At 46.8% G+C, this 18,220-nt stretch overlaps 1 protein-coding gene across 3 annotated transcripts in view; it reads left to right on the top strand.

The window, feature by feature from the left end:
• PIP4K2C (phosphatidylinositol-5-phosphate 4-kinase type 2 gamma) overlaps window positions 1-18,220 on the top strand; it is a 310,827-nt gene that overhangs the window by 35,921 nt on the left and 256,686 nt on the right. For all 3 annotated transcript variants that reach the window (XM_085654599.1, XM_085654598.1, XM_085654597.1), the window contains exon 2: window positions 4,625-4,722. In XM_085654599.1, the coding sequence (XP_085510725.1) occupies window positions 4,625-4,722 (98 nt within the window). The remainder of the gene's footprint in view (window positions 1-4,624; window positions 4,723-18,220) is intronic.

The following is an 18,220-nucleotide window of genomic DNA, read 5'->3' as shown; positions in this document are numbered from 1 at the left end:
GTTCAAGTGATGCGGTGAAGACGAAAATCTTGGTCACTGGAGATGCTTGAGGTTGGGGCTACTTTGAGCCCGAAGATCTTGGTGGAAGGAAGCCAACAAGCCTTTGCAACTGCAAGTCGACTTGGTGCCACCCACAGGTAAGCCCTTAAATACCCTTCGGATTGGGTTGGGACGAATCAGGAGTCCCTCTTGAAGGAGGGGCTGGACAAGGGGGAGGATACTCCCCTGTCCTCTGTCCAGTTTTGCACCAGAGCGGGAGCCAACGGCTTCCTGAACTGGTTTGTACTGGACTATGCATGGAGGTCACCAAGTGTGCCCTGCACGCAGACTATGTGGCGCTAGCAAGTGCCAAACCCTGCCCCAATACGCTAAACACTGTCTAGGAGGTGGTCACACCTCCCCGTGACAGGATACCTATTGATCTGCCTTCCCATATCCACATCCACCGACGCAGGGCAATGGGATTTGGGTTGAGGCTGACACTAGAAACTCCACTGTGGAAGGCAGACATAATAGCGAAGATGGGAAACCTGGAGGGGCATCGTCGTTATGATCTGATAGGCCTGACTAAGGTGGGGGGACATATGGGAGGTACTGCAATGGAGGTATGACCTGGCTGAAGGACAGTTCCTGAGATATTTACAAGTACGACCGACACTAAAAGACTACACAGACTTTTTTTTATTTTAACACTGTTTTTATTACCGTTTCTTAAAAGAAACAACAGTGAGGCGATGGCCTCTAAGTAAAAAGGGGAGGAGTGAGGGAAATGAGGCACAGTTGTATAATCAGTACCTTATGAAAGACATTCACATCATCACTCAGTCATTCCCTTTTGAGAAAGACCTACATAGGAATAAGCACAGCATACGAGAAAACCGTGCAGCGGTACTCCCTCCAGCGGGCGGCTACCACAGGTTGCGCTGCACTCACACCTCGAGGTTTCAGATAGTCAAGGGGCCCGGGATGGGGCCATCCGGGTCACCTGGCACACTGCCTGGCTCAGTGGGAGGGTCTGTATTGGGCAAGTCGCTTCCTGTCGCAGGTGGGGAGGGAGGGTTCTCTTTGTCAGTGGCAAGCTAGCAGTAGCTCCCAGATATCTTTTGGGCGGGATCTATCTCTGTCATCCGGTCCCAGTATGTAGATAGTGGTTCTTGATAATAGGCTGTGTCATACAGCCAGTTGTTGGCTTTATGTACTTCCCACCAGCCCCAGTGTGTAGCAACTGGACGTTTGGCTAATAGTAGAAGCATAGCTGTGAGGCATCGGATTCCAGAGGGAACATCTTTGACATAACCCAGAAGTACAGATAGCGGTGTCTGTGGGAGCGGATGGCTCGTTATCTGATACATCATGGAATACTCCTCGGACCAAATATCCTGCCACCCGCGGACACTTCCAGGCGAGATGGAGGAGGAGGTTTGTGGATCGAAGCCGACCAATCCGCATGCTTATCCACCAGCCCCATATGCGTTAGTTGCAGCGGGGTGCTGGATAGCTTATGCAAGAATTTAAAATGATGAGACGCAGCCTGTAATTAGTTGACCGCTCTGCAGTCTGACCGCAGCAGTATGTCCACTGCGCATCTGTGATTGGGGGGGGGCACTCATGTCTAGATCCAGGCGGCGTGGGCTGCTGGGGTACTCAGTGGTGCCTTATCCTGCATTGTCGTATATAAGTGGGTAACTAGTTTACGGGGAGAGGCGTTTGTTAGTAGATGTTCAAACGCGTGAAGTGTGGGTTGTGGCGTATGGAACATTGGGTGCAGCGCACAGCAGGTAGAACGCATCTGGTGCTATAGCAATATGTCTATTGCAGTTGGCCTGGGGGCAGGGGCTCCGCAGTGCAAAGTGGGGGCAAGAATTGACCATCTGAATAGATGCTGGCAAATGTGATGAGGCCGTGTCTGTGCGTGCTTTAGCAACCTTGGATCGTTATCTGGGAGTTTCACGTGAGAGGAATGGAGGGAGCGTAGAGGCAGGGCAGTTTACGGCGCGCGTCATGCCGTCCCAAGCCCACAGGACACACTCGATTACACAGACTTACTGGCGAATGTAGCAGAGGAGACTCCACTGGAGTTTTGCATCTTGGCGGTGCCCCTACGCCACCGCACAGTTTCACACATAAAGCAAACAATTGTGATGAACTGTCAACACCCGCTAGACCAACAGAAAAACAGGTGGGAGGTAGACCTGGGAGCGTTGAAGGACGCAGACTCGGCAGAGCCATGTCGTTACCCAAGGGAGATCATGATAAAGGCAGAGTTCCGCCAGGTACATCTCAAGATCTTACACAGGGCCCATTACAGTAGAACCAGGCTATACCAAATAGGTCGAGCCAGTGATAATAGGGGCCTCGGGGTGTGGTGAGTATGGGACCTTGGTTCATATGCTATGGATCTGCCCCTGATTATGAGCATTCTGGGAATGGGTGGAACACTACATATCGGAGTTTGTAGAGGATACGATTACACTCACAATGTCCTTGACACTGCTGGGATAGTGGGGAGATGTCACACTATCCAGATATGACTTATTATTTTGAAACACTCCCCTGGCAATGGCCAAAATGGAAATCGTACAACTGTGGGGAGCGGAAACAACACTGGGCTTCACTAAGTGGGTCAATAACATGAACTGGTTTATGCAGGCAAATGCCAGTGTATATAAGGCGAGAGGGTGTCCCAAGAGGTTTGAGAAGATCTGGTCCAAATGGAGGCTGATTTGGCACCCTGAGAAAAGGGAAAAGCAGAGATGGGGAGAGGGTAAGATGCATGAAGGAAATTATTATTTGCATGGGTATTGACTATTGTAGACGACTTGGTTGAGAGGGATCCTAGAAGTGACCATATGTAAAGTTACTGTGAGATTGAGGACTATGCCTGGTCAATTTGGTAATATGGTGTACCTGAAGCTGTCCTATATGATGATATTCAATGGTGTTCAGTTGTACTGTTGGAAAAAAACAATAAAAAGAATTTGAAAAAAAAAAAAGAAACAAGTTACAACCTTTACTTAACCTTCAGTAACTCTTTTTTGGGTGGATTCTCTAACTGGAGATTCCTCACCGACCCTCCAACCTCTCTGGTCAGTGGAGTGGACTCTTCTAGTCCATGTTAATAAGATTCCATCATGGCGATCTGCATATTGGCACAATGTTGGTTACTAAAGCTTTGTGTCAGATTGCCCGGACAGATATCAGAAAGAAACTGGCTTCAGTGCACAGAGGTGACAGCTATGAAGAGGTTCCGACATCACATCCGGGGTAGGAGGGATCCGATGCGGAGCCCTTCGGTGCCACCTCTATGCACACAAGGGAATTGCTAAAGAAAATTTTACAGACCCAGTCTGGCTCCTCTGGGTATTAGCAAGGTGAGGAATCCGGGGTTAGACTAGTCACCATAAAGAGTTAGGCCATTCTTTCTGCTTTGGGAGCATTTTTACCACCCAATTCAGACCAAGTACAGGCTGGGCAGTTGCTGGAGAGCTAATGCAAACTAACCTACAGCAGGTTCAGGCAGTATAAATGTAACTTTCTGAAAGTTACATTTCACAAATATTTAATATAAATTGGCGTACCTAGTGCATTATTGGATTATCGTTAAAAATAGGACTTTAAATGCCTGTAGCTGGTGCAGGTCAAAAGTTAAAGGTATAGTATCTATTTTTTTTACTTTTCTTGTCTATTAGTCCTAACCAGTGACAATGTCGTTTGGGACCTTGTCATTGGGAGAACATGACATTTCTAATATCACATATGCCCCACTCTTAAATATTATGCACCCTAACTGTTGCAGGATGGTGCATTTAGGGGTGACTTATTTAATATTAAAAACCAGTTTTACCTACATTTCAAAAGTGGGATTTTGACAGGTCTCTGCAACAGTCCTCAAGATGCTGCTGGCAGGCTACACAGGGTAGGCTTCAAGCCATATTTTACTGCCACTGTAGAGGATTGCACAAAAGGTGGATGCAGTCATTAAGTGACATTATTTGTCCATGCCATGGATGTATTTCTCCAACCTATATTATGGCTTCATATGAAACGTAAATGTGCCAATCAGTATTAAGCCAATTTCAACATGTTTTAGGGGTCGGAGCACAACGTCTGGTCACTGGATAGTAGTGTACGAGTGTTAGGGTTCAAAATTACCAGCAGGTATGGCCCACAAAAATGCACTTTGCAACATTGTCCAATGTAAGCAGCCCAAGTCTGCCACTGCCTGAACTCATTTGCTTGTCAAATTAAAGCCCAGAACCTAAAAACAAATCTCCTTTGCTTGTCAAATTAAAGCCCAGAACCTAAAAACAAATCTCCTATGACACAGAAAAATGTGACAACCCAAAAGAGAATACTAACTATGGAAAGGCGTATGGGGCCACTTGAGGGGGGACACACGAAACCCCATGATGTGATGGTGGATACAATTGAGAGCTTGTGCTCAGTTGAAGTTCAGACCACTTGAAGATGAATTATAACAAAGAGAGGCAACCCCAAACTCTTACAGAGCAAGAGGCTTCTTGTGCAAATTTTATAAGGATATTGAAAGGAACATCACTGTGATTTTTTTCCCCTCCTTGTATTAATACTTGTATAATAAATATTTACTTTTGGTATTTTTCAGATTAATGAACTGAGCCAAGTTCCTATCCCGGTCATGCTTTTGCCGGATGATTTTAAGGCTAATTCAAAAATCAAAGTAGTCAATCATCTTTTTAACCGGTAAGTGCGATCCTATGTTTGCCAATATCTAACCCCACTTTCACTGTTTACTTGTCTCCCTCTTTATTCTTCCTCAATGTTTGCTTTGCATTGTTGAGTGGGTTTACGATGTAATTGCAATCTTAAGATACTATGGTAGTGTCGATTTTTTTGTTAGAGCAAATTCTTCTCCGTCTATTTTTGCAAATAGTGTGTGGACGGAAAACCCCCAAAGATGGCCTGTTTTTTAATGAGAATAGTGTGAAAGAATGTGTCTGGATTTTTCAGTACAATGCGAAAGTAATGCAGCTGCAGAGGTATTTGCCGTCTGCCCCCCCGAGCAATCACGGAAAGTAAAGTTAATGGTTAGCTCGTTATCAGGAATGTGAAAAGCGCTCCCCTCGACCAGGGGGCATCGAGAGGATGATGAATGGAATCATCGCTAAGGGAAAAAAACTTAAATCGGTGCACAAAAAAGAAATTGCTTTCTGTTAGTGAAGTTTTCTGTAGGGCAGTTTCTCGCCAGAACATGCCAAGTTTGGTCTCAGCTGCCTTACGCAGCGTTCGTAGAGTTGACAAAAGAGCCTATATACAAATGGGTTGAGGCTTTCTCATGGACAATGGGTCTCGCCCGCTGGTGGTGCTGGCTGCGTTCTAGCTCTTCTTTTTTTTTTTTTTTTTTTTTTTGTGGGCAGGCGGGAGGCAGCTTTGACATTGGAGGATGGGGGAGCGCTACAATATGGCTGTACTTCTTTATTGTAGTGTGGGAGGCAACATGGAGGTCAGTGTGGAGGGCAAGGCAACATGGAGTCCAACACGGACAACATGGGGGGCGGGGCGTATGGCGCGGCCAGAGGTATTTGCGTCACAGCACTTTTCTGTTGGTTATGGCGGGTGGTGTCAACACAGACATTGGAAATGGGGAGAGTGGGTAGTGGCAGCAACATGTACAGGGAAGGAACAAGACTGGGTGGTCGCAGCAGCACAGACAGTGGAAGGAGAGAGGGTGGGTAGGAGCAAGCAACATGGTCAGTGGAAGGAGAGCAGGCGGTGGGGGCAAGCAATACAGACATCAGAAGAATGGAGGGCGGTTGGGAGCAAGCAACAAGGACAATGGAGGGATAGTGGGCTGGTTTTTGCAAGCAACATGGATAACAGAATGTTGTGGGATTATCGGGGTAAGCGACACAAACAACGGAAGAAGGGAGGGCAGGAGAAACACAGTACAAGAGGGAGACAGCAGACTAGCACACACTCTCATTTAGTGCCTAAACACAAAGAAAAAGTAGCACCTAAAACAAATGAACGGTCTCCTTCCTTTCAGCAGCTGGGTGTGGACTTCAGCCACCAGGCAGCCTGGGAAAAAAGGCCGCAGCCGCGCCATAGATTTCGCGTCAGGAGGTGCTTGTTGCCAGATAGGAGCCCTGCTGCGCGGGCCGCGACTGGGCCAAGGGCGGGCCCATCCTTGCCCGTCATTGACCAGATAAGACCGGGCTAGGCCACTGCTCTGATATTTTGGAGACCATTTTCAGAAAGATACTGTTTCCTTGTCTGCCCCGAAAATACTGTATGCAGGATTTGTACAGGCTTATGGTATTACAGTGACTGTGGCAATTAAGTTGTGCTTCACTACTAGTATATGTGGGACATATCCACTCTGTGTAATAAATTTCTTGTCTTTCTACATGGACTTTCTTGGTTATTATTTTCCAGTATCCGGACCGTCTATCTTCCTTACAGTTTGATACAGGTGCTTGGTATTTAGGGAATGTATGTCGATACTTCGCATACCATTACTTCGCATGCTTTTAGTGCGATGTTTTTACTTCGCATAAACCATGACTTTGCAAGTTTTAGCTGCGCATGCATTTATAACGCAAATGGTTGCACATGTACTATGGCTTATGCTAATTAAAAACATCGCACTAAAATCATGCTTACACTACACTACCTTACACTACTTAAACACCACTACACTAAACCCTAATACACTACACCCTACACGACCGTCCCCCTCCCCCCCTGCCTGGACCCTTCTCTCTAACACTACACTTCACGACCCCCCGACACTACCCTAAACCCTAAAACACTACCCTACACTACACAACCACCACAACACTACACTAAACCCTGAAACACTACCCCCAGCACGACCCTGTCCCTACCCCCAGTCCAGTCCCTATTCCCAAACACTACCCTGCACAACCACCCGACACTACCCTAAACCAGAATAAACTACAACTACACAACCCTAAAACTATAAAGACTTCTCCCTGCACGACCCTCCCCCTACCCTTAAATACTATGCAGCCCCTCTTACCTCTGCCTCCACGGTTCTTCTCTTCTCCTTCAGCCGTGGTTCCTCTTCTCCAGGCGTCAGTTGTGCACATCGTTGTGTGGAAACGGAAGCGCATCCGTTTCCACACAACAATGTTGATAGCCTTTGCTTCGCAAGCATTACAACGCATGCGATGTTACAACTTGCGTAGTAAAGGCTACGCGTTGTAACATCGCATGCGTTGTAACGCTTGCGAAGTAATGGTACGCGAACTAACATCCGCGTACTAATGGCTGTTTACCGTATTTAGGTAGCCATGGGCAAACTCAAGGCAGGTAATGCCCCGATAGTATCTGACAGAGGCCGGTCAACCATTGATTCCTTTCTAGTGAGGGCAGTCAATATGATCTCTCAGGAGATAGATATCGTTGAACGACGCCTCTCTATAGGGGGAGGGCTGGTGAGATTACTGTGTCTCCTAGGGATGTCACAGCCATAGCCCCAGTTAATAAGAGCCCAACTAGGGAAGTCATTGGCCCTAGAGCCACAGACAGCTTAGCTGCTTCCGTAACTAATGAGGCAACACAACCCCTTAGTACCAGCACCACTCTTTGTAATCCCCCCTGCCCCGAAAAGGAAATGCAAAAAAACCCTGTTATGCCTGGAGGCCCTAGAAGACCAAACACCCCTAAGACAACCACCCCTATTGGCACAGAGGCTGGGAGCATATCAATCGATCTGGGAGGCTCACAATGGGCCTCACTACTGGCCGAGATTTCCACTAGACTAGAAGTTCTGATAGCACTAATATTAGAAAAGTTAGAGACTTTGTCTACTGTAGTTAAACAGATTAAGACACGCTACTCTACCATGCCCCTGGGACAAACTGAGGATGGACCCGACAGGTCTGATAGGACACTAGCACCATCTACAATGCTAACAACTAACTCCAGAGACTTTTGGACAATTTCCAATCATTTTGTACCAAACGAGGTCTGGTAATAAATACTAACAAAACGAAGTACCTTGTCCTCAATCCACCAAACAACATGTGCGTTCCCCCACCCTAAACTCTGAGCTTCTGGAAAGGATAAAGGTCTTTGATTACCTTGGGATACGCTTTTTGGATAAAATGGACTGGACGCCACACCTAGATAAAATGCTGTTGAGCCACAAAAGGATTACAGGTGCCCTATTAAGAGAGCAACGTTCCAGTACAACAAGGCCTATAGGAACAGTCCTTGAGATTTACACAGCTAAAGGAGTTAGCTCTGCCCTTTATGGGGCGGAACTCTGGGGCTTTTCGTCTACTGACGCTCTGCAGAGATCTGAGAACAAATTCTGCAGAGAAATAATGTCCCTTCCACAAGGCACCCCGACACTTCCTTTATTCATGGACCTTGGCTGTACCCAGATTGGCGAAATCGCGAAATTTCGCCCTTTATTATTATGGGCCCGTATTTGGCGGGTAGAAGAACTAAGTGGATATGCCAGAGGCCTCAAGGAAATCATGTCATCACCAAGCTGGTATAAAATCAAATGGCTAAAAGACATGAAAAACTTATTAATTAAGTTGGGTCAACTTGAATCATGGCTAAGTAGAACTTCACCCCCAAAGCAAACACTTAAAAAGCTTTATTGGGACTGGATTTGTTCTCAAAGAAACTCTAGCACCTCCCTGGGCAGGCTAACAGAGGACTTTCTGAGGTTCAAAGACTGCCCCAGGCGGGAACTGTACCTGGATGCAATTGGAAAACCCTTTGATAGGGCCTTGTATTTTAGATTTAGAATGGGAACCTTACCACTTAATACCTTTACTAAAAGATGGAAATCCTGTATGGAAATGTCTGAGCTATGCCCATCGTGTCTTGTTAAACCGGAAACATTAGCACATTTTATGTTTGTGTGCGGCGAATATGCTACTCCAAGGAGGGTCTGGCTCAAAAACCTATGCCGTCAGCTGGGGACTAGGAGTCATGATGTGGCAATCAGGATACTTATTTCGGACAGTAGCGTACCCTATGCTTGCGCTCTAGCCAACTTTCTATCCTGGGCTTGGGCTATCCGAGCCAAAAAGCTAAAACAATCTGTTTAATTCTTTGTTAGAAAAAATTTCTTAAACTGAAAATGCTGCCATAATTGTTTAACCTCTAAAATTTAACCAACTAGTTGGCTAGTTTAACTGAACAAACATTTTTTGAAACTATTGCCCTTCCTAAATGATGGAACAGAGATATAAAATCTTTTTAAATTTATTACTGTTGTTCTTAACTGTAACTTTTTATACACTGAGCTGCTTTTATGATAATGACTTTTTATCGAAATAAAGCTTTGACTTTGACTTTGAACTCATTAACGGGTAATGTAATAAGTATAAGTGCTAATACAATTAAGTCCGGGAATACAGGCACTTTACCGGAACCTACCGCCAGGGATCACACGGGATAACTGGTACCTGTAGGAGAGTAGGGTCTGCTTTCTATGTTCACCCCCACTTTTTGCTTTTGCTTTACTGGTTTTCGACTTAGATGTGGCTGTGGGCCTGCTAATCAGACCCACAGCCCTGCTGTTCTCTCTCTAAATTAATACTATGTACTTTAGGTGCATAACCCCTTTGGATAGGATCACCTTATTGGCCCCTGTACAGTGTACCCTAGGTACCCAGGGCATAGGTGTACCCTAGGCCTACCAGGGGCTGCAGCATGTATTATGCCACCCCTGGCCTGGCCTTCCATTTTGACACAACTGGCTGATCACTCAGCTGGGGCAAGGTCGTGTAATCACCCCTTGCTTAGGTGTAGTATTCATATACCTAACTTACATATAGACACATGTGTACCTATCAGTCACTCCTATGGCAGGCCTTAACAATCTTGGAGGCAGAGTGCTTGGTAACATGTGAGATGGTGCTCTAGCATGAGCTGAGCCTGTCTGCAGCTTTCGGAACCATGTCCTTATAGCTGTTCTATGATATAGCCTACCATATACTCTTAAAGTGCCTTATAATCTTAGACGGTTATGGTAACTATGGTTTGGCTTTATCAAAACATGTCGTGTAAGGTGTCTAACACTAGGGAATAATACCCCCATGCCATTTCTGGACATGAGAATATTATCCCCCCCTTCTAGAGGGAAAGACATGTTAAAATCATACTTCAACTGTTAGCCTCTGACCAAAGCCTCAGCATCACAAAATGGATGCTGCTGCCACGACACAAGTCTGACCTCCTGCAGCTGGGAGTGATCCCAGCCAGGGAGGCCTGGACAATAGGTTTCCTGCTTGGGGAGGTGCTAGCACCTCCCCAGACAGCCTTTAGTGTATTGGGGCAGGGTGGGCTGAAAGGAATGAGACATGCCTGGGGCACACAAGGTGTTCCTTGCATAGTCCAGTTCAAACCGGCGCTGGGGCACTCCAGCCCCAGCTCTGGCGCGAAACTGGACAAAGGGAAGTGGGTGTAACCACCCCCTCCCAGGTCCCACCCATAAGGCGTGACCTAGCAGGTATCCCAGCCCCCCAGATTAGTATAAGAGTGGGAGTTGGGCCTCAAGACTTTTGATTATCCTGAACCTGCAAAACTGAACAGAAACTCTGGACCTTCGACATTCGACGAAAGAAGAAGACTGAAGAATCTCCCTTGTAGCCAAGGAGTGGCTACCCTGTGCAAACAGGCACCATCAAGAGACTACCCTTTGCTTTGTGACCGTTCTACGAGGAACCGACTGCAGAGCCCGACCAGAGCCTTGACTTCCAGACTTCTCCGACCCTCATCCACATCTGCAGCAGAGCTGAGATCCGTGGAGGCGACGAGCGACGTGGGACCGGCTACCTGGGAAAAGTGGCTAGTAACTTACAGCGCAGCTTCTGAGGTACCCTCGAAGTTGTGCACCGGGGATTGAGAAGCCCCAACCCCAAGCACCATCTGCACCGAAGATCAGCCCCCCACACTCCACGAGTCCTGCGTGGGGCCCTTCAGCATTTTCCTGCTTGCCGCGTCTGTCCGGTTGCTTGCCCGCTGGCTAGTGGCCTTTGTGACGACGCTCCCTGAAATCTTCTGCGCTGGTTTGGCTCCTCCAGACTGGCTCCCGCTTCTCTGCAAAGAAGAAGCACCCCAGACCTTCCTGGTCTGCACCAGAAGCAAGTCCCTTGTTCTTCGTGGGTTCCGCTTGCCAAGGCTTGGTGAGTCCTAGTCCAACTTCGACGCCGCCGACAGCAAGAGCCTTCGTGGGACAGCTCGCCTCCTGGTCCTGGTCGTCCTCGACGCTTCCTGGTCCTCCTGGCTGCAGCGACAAGCTTCACCTTCACCTGCAACTCTTCACGACATCGCCTGGTTCCTTCCTGGTTCCACGTGGTCACTGGCTAGTGACCTTGACTCTGTCCCTTCTGCTTGCAGGTTTCTTCTCTTCTTGATCCCAGCCTTGGGATCCACCGGACACTCTTCACTGACTGCCTGTCAGCATCTTTCTTCAGGCATCCATAGGAGTCGACGACGAAAACGACGCATCTTCACCCCTATGCACCCGCAGCCTGTGGGCTAGGTAACTTGGGTACTCCGGTGCTCATCAGGATAGTGACTATCCTAGTGTCTAGTTTTCAAGTCTCAACTTCCTAGCTACTCCGGAAGTGTCCTAAATCTATCTATTTCTAAACTGTAACATTGCTATTGACTTTTACGCATTACGCGTGAGTGTTTCCACTCTGCACACGAATCCCGTGGGCCTCCCACTTCCTAACTAACGCTAGTGTAGTGTAGCCCCAGCGATTCCCTAGGCCTAGGCCTATTCTATTTCCGTGACAGTGGTTCTTATACCACTTACTTAGTATATGGTTTGCGTGGCCCCTAGGGCCTAACTGTATTACTTACCTGTGTGACTTACTGTATGCATTAATAAGACTGTGTTGTACTTACCTCTAATCTCATAAAGAGTGCTGAGGGTTTGCTTAGAATAAATACACTTTATTTTATATATATATCTGTTGTGGTGTCCTTTCATTTGGTATTCAAGGGATTATATATGGTATCACAGCTGGCTTCACATGCCATTCAGAGTTTAGCCTAAGACTGCTCTTGTCCATGCTACCACTAGGATAGCTGGTCTATAAGGTTGACTTTACAACCAATCACCATAAGGGTATTTGGACTGATATAAGGTGTACACTATAACTAGTGACATCATACATCAGGCCAACTTCTCACAGTACCTATATCTCAAACACAGGCCTAACCCCGGTTAACTAATGCTGTTACCATGCATTCAGCACATGGTGAAAGCGAACGAGCTACGCTATTAGCAGAGGATAGTACTGCTAATACAATAGAAACCAATGTTGTAGATGCCAAGATCACTATTAATTTACCCCTAGAATGTGTCCCCTATGTTGCAGCTATAGTTAACATCCCCTCATTACGCCCGGGCCAAATAGAATCCTATGACTCCTTAAAGAACAAGGTCATCTATTGGCTTAATAGGAACTGGTACTTCCCGGTAAGAGATGCCCAACAAATTATTTTCGTAAGAGGAGTACACTGGATTGGCCCCCTGAAGAAAAACCATGATGGAGATTGTATTATAATTAATTTTGGGGAACCTAGGTGTGTCAAGGGTGTCCTTATGCGGGAGGTACGTCATGCCCAATCGGATTATAACATGTCACTTCAGCCTCTTGGTTTATTTTACAGGCAACTTCAGTCCTCTATACCTAACACAATTAGATTAGGCCCACTAGTTAACTACCCTGTTCGACCATATCCCCCCAACCCAGCCACTGATGGTTTCTAATAGATATTGGGTATTGAGTGACCTTCAGGATATCGATTGACATGAGATGGGGACATATTTCAATCGATCGAAACCTATAAATAAGGTGCCTCCATCACATGAAGGGCGGGAAGATAATATACACATGGCCATCAAGGGCTTTTGTGGAACTGCCGTCATCTTACCTCCCCCTCCATCGTCTCCTTGTAAGGGCGTAGTAGATCTTACACACAGAGTAACTGCCCCAACCAATTCAGCACTACCAAGTAGTAGTGATCAAGGGATGGCTGGTGGGTACAGAATTGCGACTTGGAATATAGGGGGTTTAGCTAAAAAACAGGGTACTCTAGAATGGATGGAGTTTATTGGTGACTTGGATATATTATGCATACAAGAAACTTGGTGTACTGAGCCTGTTTATTTTGATGGCTTCATGACACACTGGTTGGAGGCCGAGCCATCTGCAGCAGGGAGAGCCAAAGGGGGGGTTATGGTTTTAATATCAAACAAACTCCCTGTAATTTTAAAGAGGAGAATTTCAATTGCCCCCCCATTCATTAATCCTATAGCTGACATTTAGGGGAGGTCAGGAAATGGTTCTGGTCAACTTTTATAATGTTTTCAATAATACCCGGGGGAGGCTAGCCCTAGCCGTCGAAGGAGGCTTGGAGACCCATGACCAGTCCATTACAAACAGTTTTATACTATTATTGGGTCAGCGATTTTAACACTCACACATGCCCCCATTCTGCTATACGTGTATGTAGGATGACCGACGAGTCTGGGCTTAGTTATTCACATTTCCCTCATATGGTAACTTACTAAATTCTATGATCACTAAGTTCGATCTACAATTACTAGAAAATGGCCAGATAGTGGTGGGAACCATATTCCAAACTTCGTAGGGTGAAACTCCACATCTGTCATAGTCCACATTTTAATTTCAGCTAATGCATGTAAGTGGTGCAACCCACCAAGGGTTGTTTGTCCGGGTATGAGTGACCATAACTGTGTAATCTTGTTAGTTTTTTTTTTTGGGACAGGCCTACTGCTACTGTCCCTAGCTGTGTTACTGACATCTCCCCATTCACACCCAACGTGACCCGTATTAAGTGGAATGGAGTGGATCAGACCTGGTTTTTCCAAGATATCTGTATTAAGGGCCATCATTTCATTATGTGTTGCTTGGAAGACATGGTTACCCCAGATCAGATACTTTTTAACTATACTGGTATTGTTGTTACAATCGATGCCCTTCGACTCGCCCTATTAAATCTGCTCCAACAAAACGTAAAGGCTGGTTCGACCATACCTGTACCACTGTCATTAGGAACTTGAAAACTGGCTCTCTGTAAACAACCTATGGACAAGCTATTGATCAAATCCCTGAGATTTAAACATGGAGGTACTATTAGGTAGGGATAAAATAAACTACAAAATGAGGCATGGTTGAAACTGTCCCAAGCAGCGGACACATGAGACAGCAAACTCTTTTGGGATACTGTTAATTCCCTTTTTTAAAGGATGATTCCTTTCCGGAATTACTGTCACATGTTGCTTGCGACGCATGGGTTGCTCACTTTATTGGTATTTTTAGCCCTGCCATGGCACCAACTGTAACCATTCAAAATGAGGAACAATTGTTAAATTCACCTGCATCTCTAAAAAGTTTGTTACAAGAAGTGTTGTGGGCTCGAAAGAAAGCAAAGGTGGTAAAGCCCCAGGACCGGACGCGGTTCCCGTTGATGTTTTTAAATATAATGTTGAGTTATGGGCGCCTATTTTAACAAGGGTTTTTAATACGGCTGCGGAGACAAAGATTCAGCCGACATGGGGTACATCTATTATAGTTCCTATTTTTACAAAGGAAACAAATCAGACCCTAAATATTACAGGCCTATATCACTCTTAGATTAATCCGTGAAAGTGATGAGTAAAGTCTTGCTAGAAGACTAGAAGAATGGGCACGAGATTACTCTATACTTTCACCTGCCCAGTTTGGCTTCAGGAAATGGCCTGGGTACCATATAGCAATGTGTGAACCTCGATCTACTTATAGGCAAGTAGACCTGTGCCAAAGAATGAATGAATGAAAGTGAATTTATAACAGCGCGATTGCTGCCTTGAGGCGTCCAAGCGCTAAAAAGGAACCAGTGAAGGGTAAAGAGGTTGAAAACCAGAAAGAAGTAGAAGAGAAACTGAGTTAAATTAAACGGAATTGAATAGGTGTGTTTTTAATTGTTTACGGAAAGAAACGAGATCAGGATTGGATCTCAAGTGAAACGGAAGGGAGTTCCAGATCTTGGCGGCGTTGAAGGCATACGTCCTTCCGCCAGATCTAGACCTTGTGACTCTGGGAATTGCTGCCATGAAGGCCTGACTAGAGCGCAGATTTCTACCTGGGTGATACTGGCTTACTAGATCACGGGTGATTGGAGGACCCGAATCCCAGAAAGCCTGGTGGGCAATACACATTGCTTTAAAAGAGACTCTCTTACGCACTGGGAGCCAGTGAAGATTGATCAGAGCCACCTTTACTGACAATCTACGAGGAATCTGCAACAGAGTACGCGCGGCACAATTTTGTACCAGCTGTAGTCTCTTTAAGGTGTACTCTGGTGCACCCAGATAGAGGACGTTGTTAGAGTCCAGCCGTGATTGTATAAGGCCCTGTATGGCTATCTGCTTTGCCTCCATTGGGAGCAACGGAAGAACTTTCTCCAGTGTCCTGAGTATTCCAAAGCAGGTGGCTGAAAGCTTTGTGGCCTGGGTGTTGAGCGAGAGACTCCTGTCCAGCCATACCCCTAGGCTTTTGATGTTATCCTTCGGGGCCGGGGGGAGACCTAGACAGGGGGGACACAGTGAGTTGAAAAATGTAGGGTCGGCCGGGCCCAGGAGCATAAGCTCCGTTTTGTCACCATTAAGTTTTAATGATGACTGAGTCATCCAGGTCTTCACCTCCTCCAGACATTCGGTAAGTCCCCCCGATCGTGATTGAGGAGCCTCATGCGCTAATGAGACCACCAGCTGGGTATCGTCCGCATAGGATATGATCTTGACTCCATACGGGCGAACTACCTCAGCCAGTGGCCTCATATAGACGTTAAAAAGCACGGGGCTTAATGAAGAGCCCTGCGGGACTCCGCACTTCAGGGGAATGCTAGAAGACACTGTCTGTCCATCAAACACTTGGAATGACCTGTTGCTCAAAAAAGATTTTAACCAGAGCCACGCCTTGTCCACAATGCCGACATCCGAAAGACGGTTCAGTAAGATGGCATGACTGACCGTGTCGAATGCCGCACTGAGATCAAGGAGGATCACTGCCACTGATCCTCCCTGATCAAGGATTTTCCTGGACTCCTCGATGACCATTAGGAGGGCGGATTCTGTTCCATGCTTAGGCCTGAACCCTGTCTGGGTGGTGTCTAGCAGCTGGTTATCCTCAAGGAAGCTGACCAGCTGGAGATTAACATACCTCTCCACGATCTTACTTACCCAGGGGAGCAGGGAAATCGGACGATAGTTCCCGAAGTCCGATGGTTCCAGATTGGGCTTTTTTATCAGCGCTCGGACCATCGCCCGTTTCCAAGCAGAAGGGACAATGCCCGAGGCAATGGAGGCATTTAGCAGATTCCTAATGATCAGTAGGACAGTCTGAAGAACCAGCATCATGGCTTCAGAGGGTGCCGGGTCAGAAGGAGATCCGGATTTTACTTTCCGAGCCATGGATTCCAATACTTCGAGATCCATGCAAGGAAAGTGACTGAGCAGAGGTGGAAAGGCTGGAGCAGAGTCTAAGGTCTTGATTTTATTCTGAATTAACGGAGGGGTGGTAGTGAGAGTGCAGGGGAAGGAAGCATATATTTTATTTACTTTTGCAGAAAAAAATTCAGCCAAGTCATTACACTGGGAAACATACGTTTCCTTCAAAACAATTGGGGACGGAAGTTTTGTAAGTTTTTGCAAGGTTTGAAAAATGTCTCTAGGTTTTGATTTTGCTGCTAAGATCTTGTCAGAGAAGTACACTGCTTGGGCGGCTTTTAGTTCCCTTTTATATGCTTTTATCTCCTCTCGATATCGAGTCTTTTCCTCCATGGAATAGTCTAAGCGCCATTTTCTTTCAATTTGTCGGCATTGGCGCTTTTTGTTCCTAAGTGCCTCCGAAAACCACGGTGCTGTTTTATGGAGGCGTTTTACCGTTGATTTCTTGAGGGGGAGGATGGATTCGAGAGAGTGCAGGATCCAGTTTTCGTAGGCCTGGTTAGCCAAACATGGATCTTCGTTGTTAGGGGGAACTTCTTCCTTAAGTAAGTTTTTCCATTCCTCTGTAGGTATCCGTGCCCAGGATCTGGCAAGTCTTATCGATGGTTTACCGGACTGGATTTCTGAGTAGACCAAGTAAAGGGCACCAGAAAGTGGTCAGTCCACGGGAGGGGGAGCGGAAACCCAACCACAAGGTCCTCGCAGTTACTGAACACTGGGTCTAACAGGTGACCCTTCACATGGGTCGGTGCTTTTACTCGTTGGCTAAGTTGCAATGCAGCCAGATCGTCGGTTAACGTGATAGCCAGAGAATCCAGCGGTGACTCAAAATGAAAATTGAGGTCACCTAGCACAGTGTGGTTGGCAGAAGTGCTAACGTGTGGCGCCATGATTACTGATAAGAGATTGTGAAATTGTTTAGGAGGACCAGGTGGGCGGTATATCAATGTGCCTGAAAAGCAATGGTTGGGGGAAAGCTCCAGCGAGAAAGCAAGGCTCTCACAGTCTGGGATAGTTTCAGGGATGAGTCTGCAGTGATATTGTTCTTTGAATATAATTGCTAACCCTCCACCTCTACCCTCCGAACGATCTTGTCGAATGATTTGAAAGCCTGAGGGGAGGGAGGTTACAACAGCTGGATCAGAGTCGGGTGTCAGCCATGTTTCAGATAGAAATACTACGTCCGGCGAACGATCTTCTAGTAGAAACGAAATTTCCACCTTATGTTCTGGCAGAGATCTGCAGTTTAGTGAAAACATACGGTATTCCTGCTTTGGTGATTTAGTCTGCCACCGAATAAGAGGGGCGTTGCAGTATGGACAGATGGTTGGGAGGGACGTTACCTCATAGCGATGCAGCTCACAGATCGAACCTGAGGACCTCATGCCATGGAGGGCCTCCGCACTGTAGGTTATGGGATGTTTGGCATAGGGTGTAGGGGGGGTGGCCCCTGGCCCGGACTCGGCACGGACGAGCGCAGACGAGCTTGCCTTATGCGCGTTTGGCGCGCATTCGTCGCGCCCGCTGCGCTCGTCCGCTGCGCTTCCTGTATAGACACATGATTTATAGCTGGCGGGAAGGGGGAGATGGGCGTGGCCTGGCCAGGTGGGCGTGGCCTATGTCCTGGGCAATGGCGGCAGGGAAACCAAAACAAACCCTCGCCAGAGGTAGCTTTAGCTCAGCTGTCAGAGGACTCGTGAAAGCGCGAGGTGTTCAGGG

Source organism: Triturus cristatus, chromosome 4_1, assembly GCF_964204655.1.
Source record: "Triturus cristatus chromosome 4_1, aTriCri1.1, whole genome shotgun sequence".
NCBI classification, from domain to species: Eukaryota; Metazoa; Chordata; class Amphibia; order Caudata; family Salamandridae; genus Triturus; species Triturus cristatus.
Note: the sequence above shows the minus strand (reverse complement) of the source record. Positions and strands in the feature narration are given on the sequence as shown.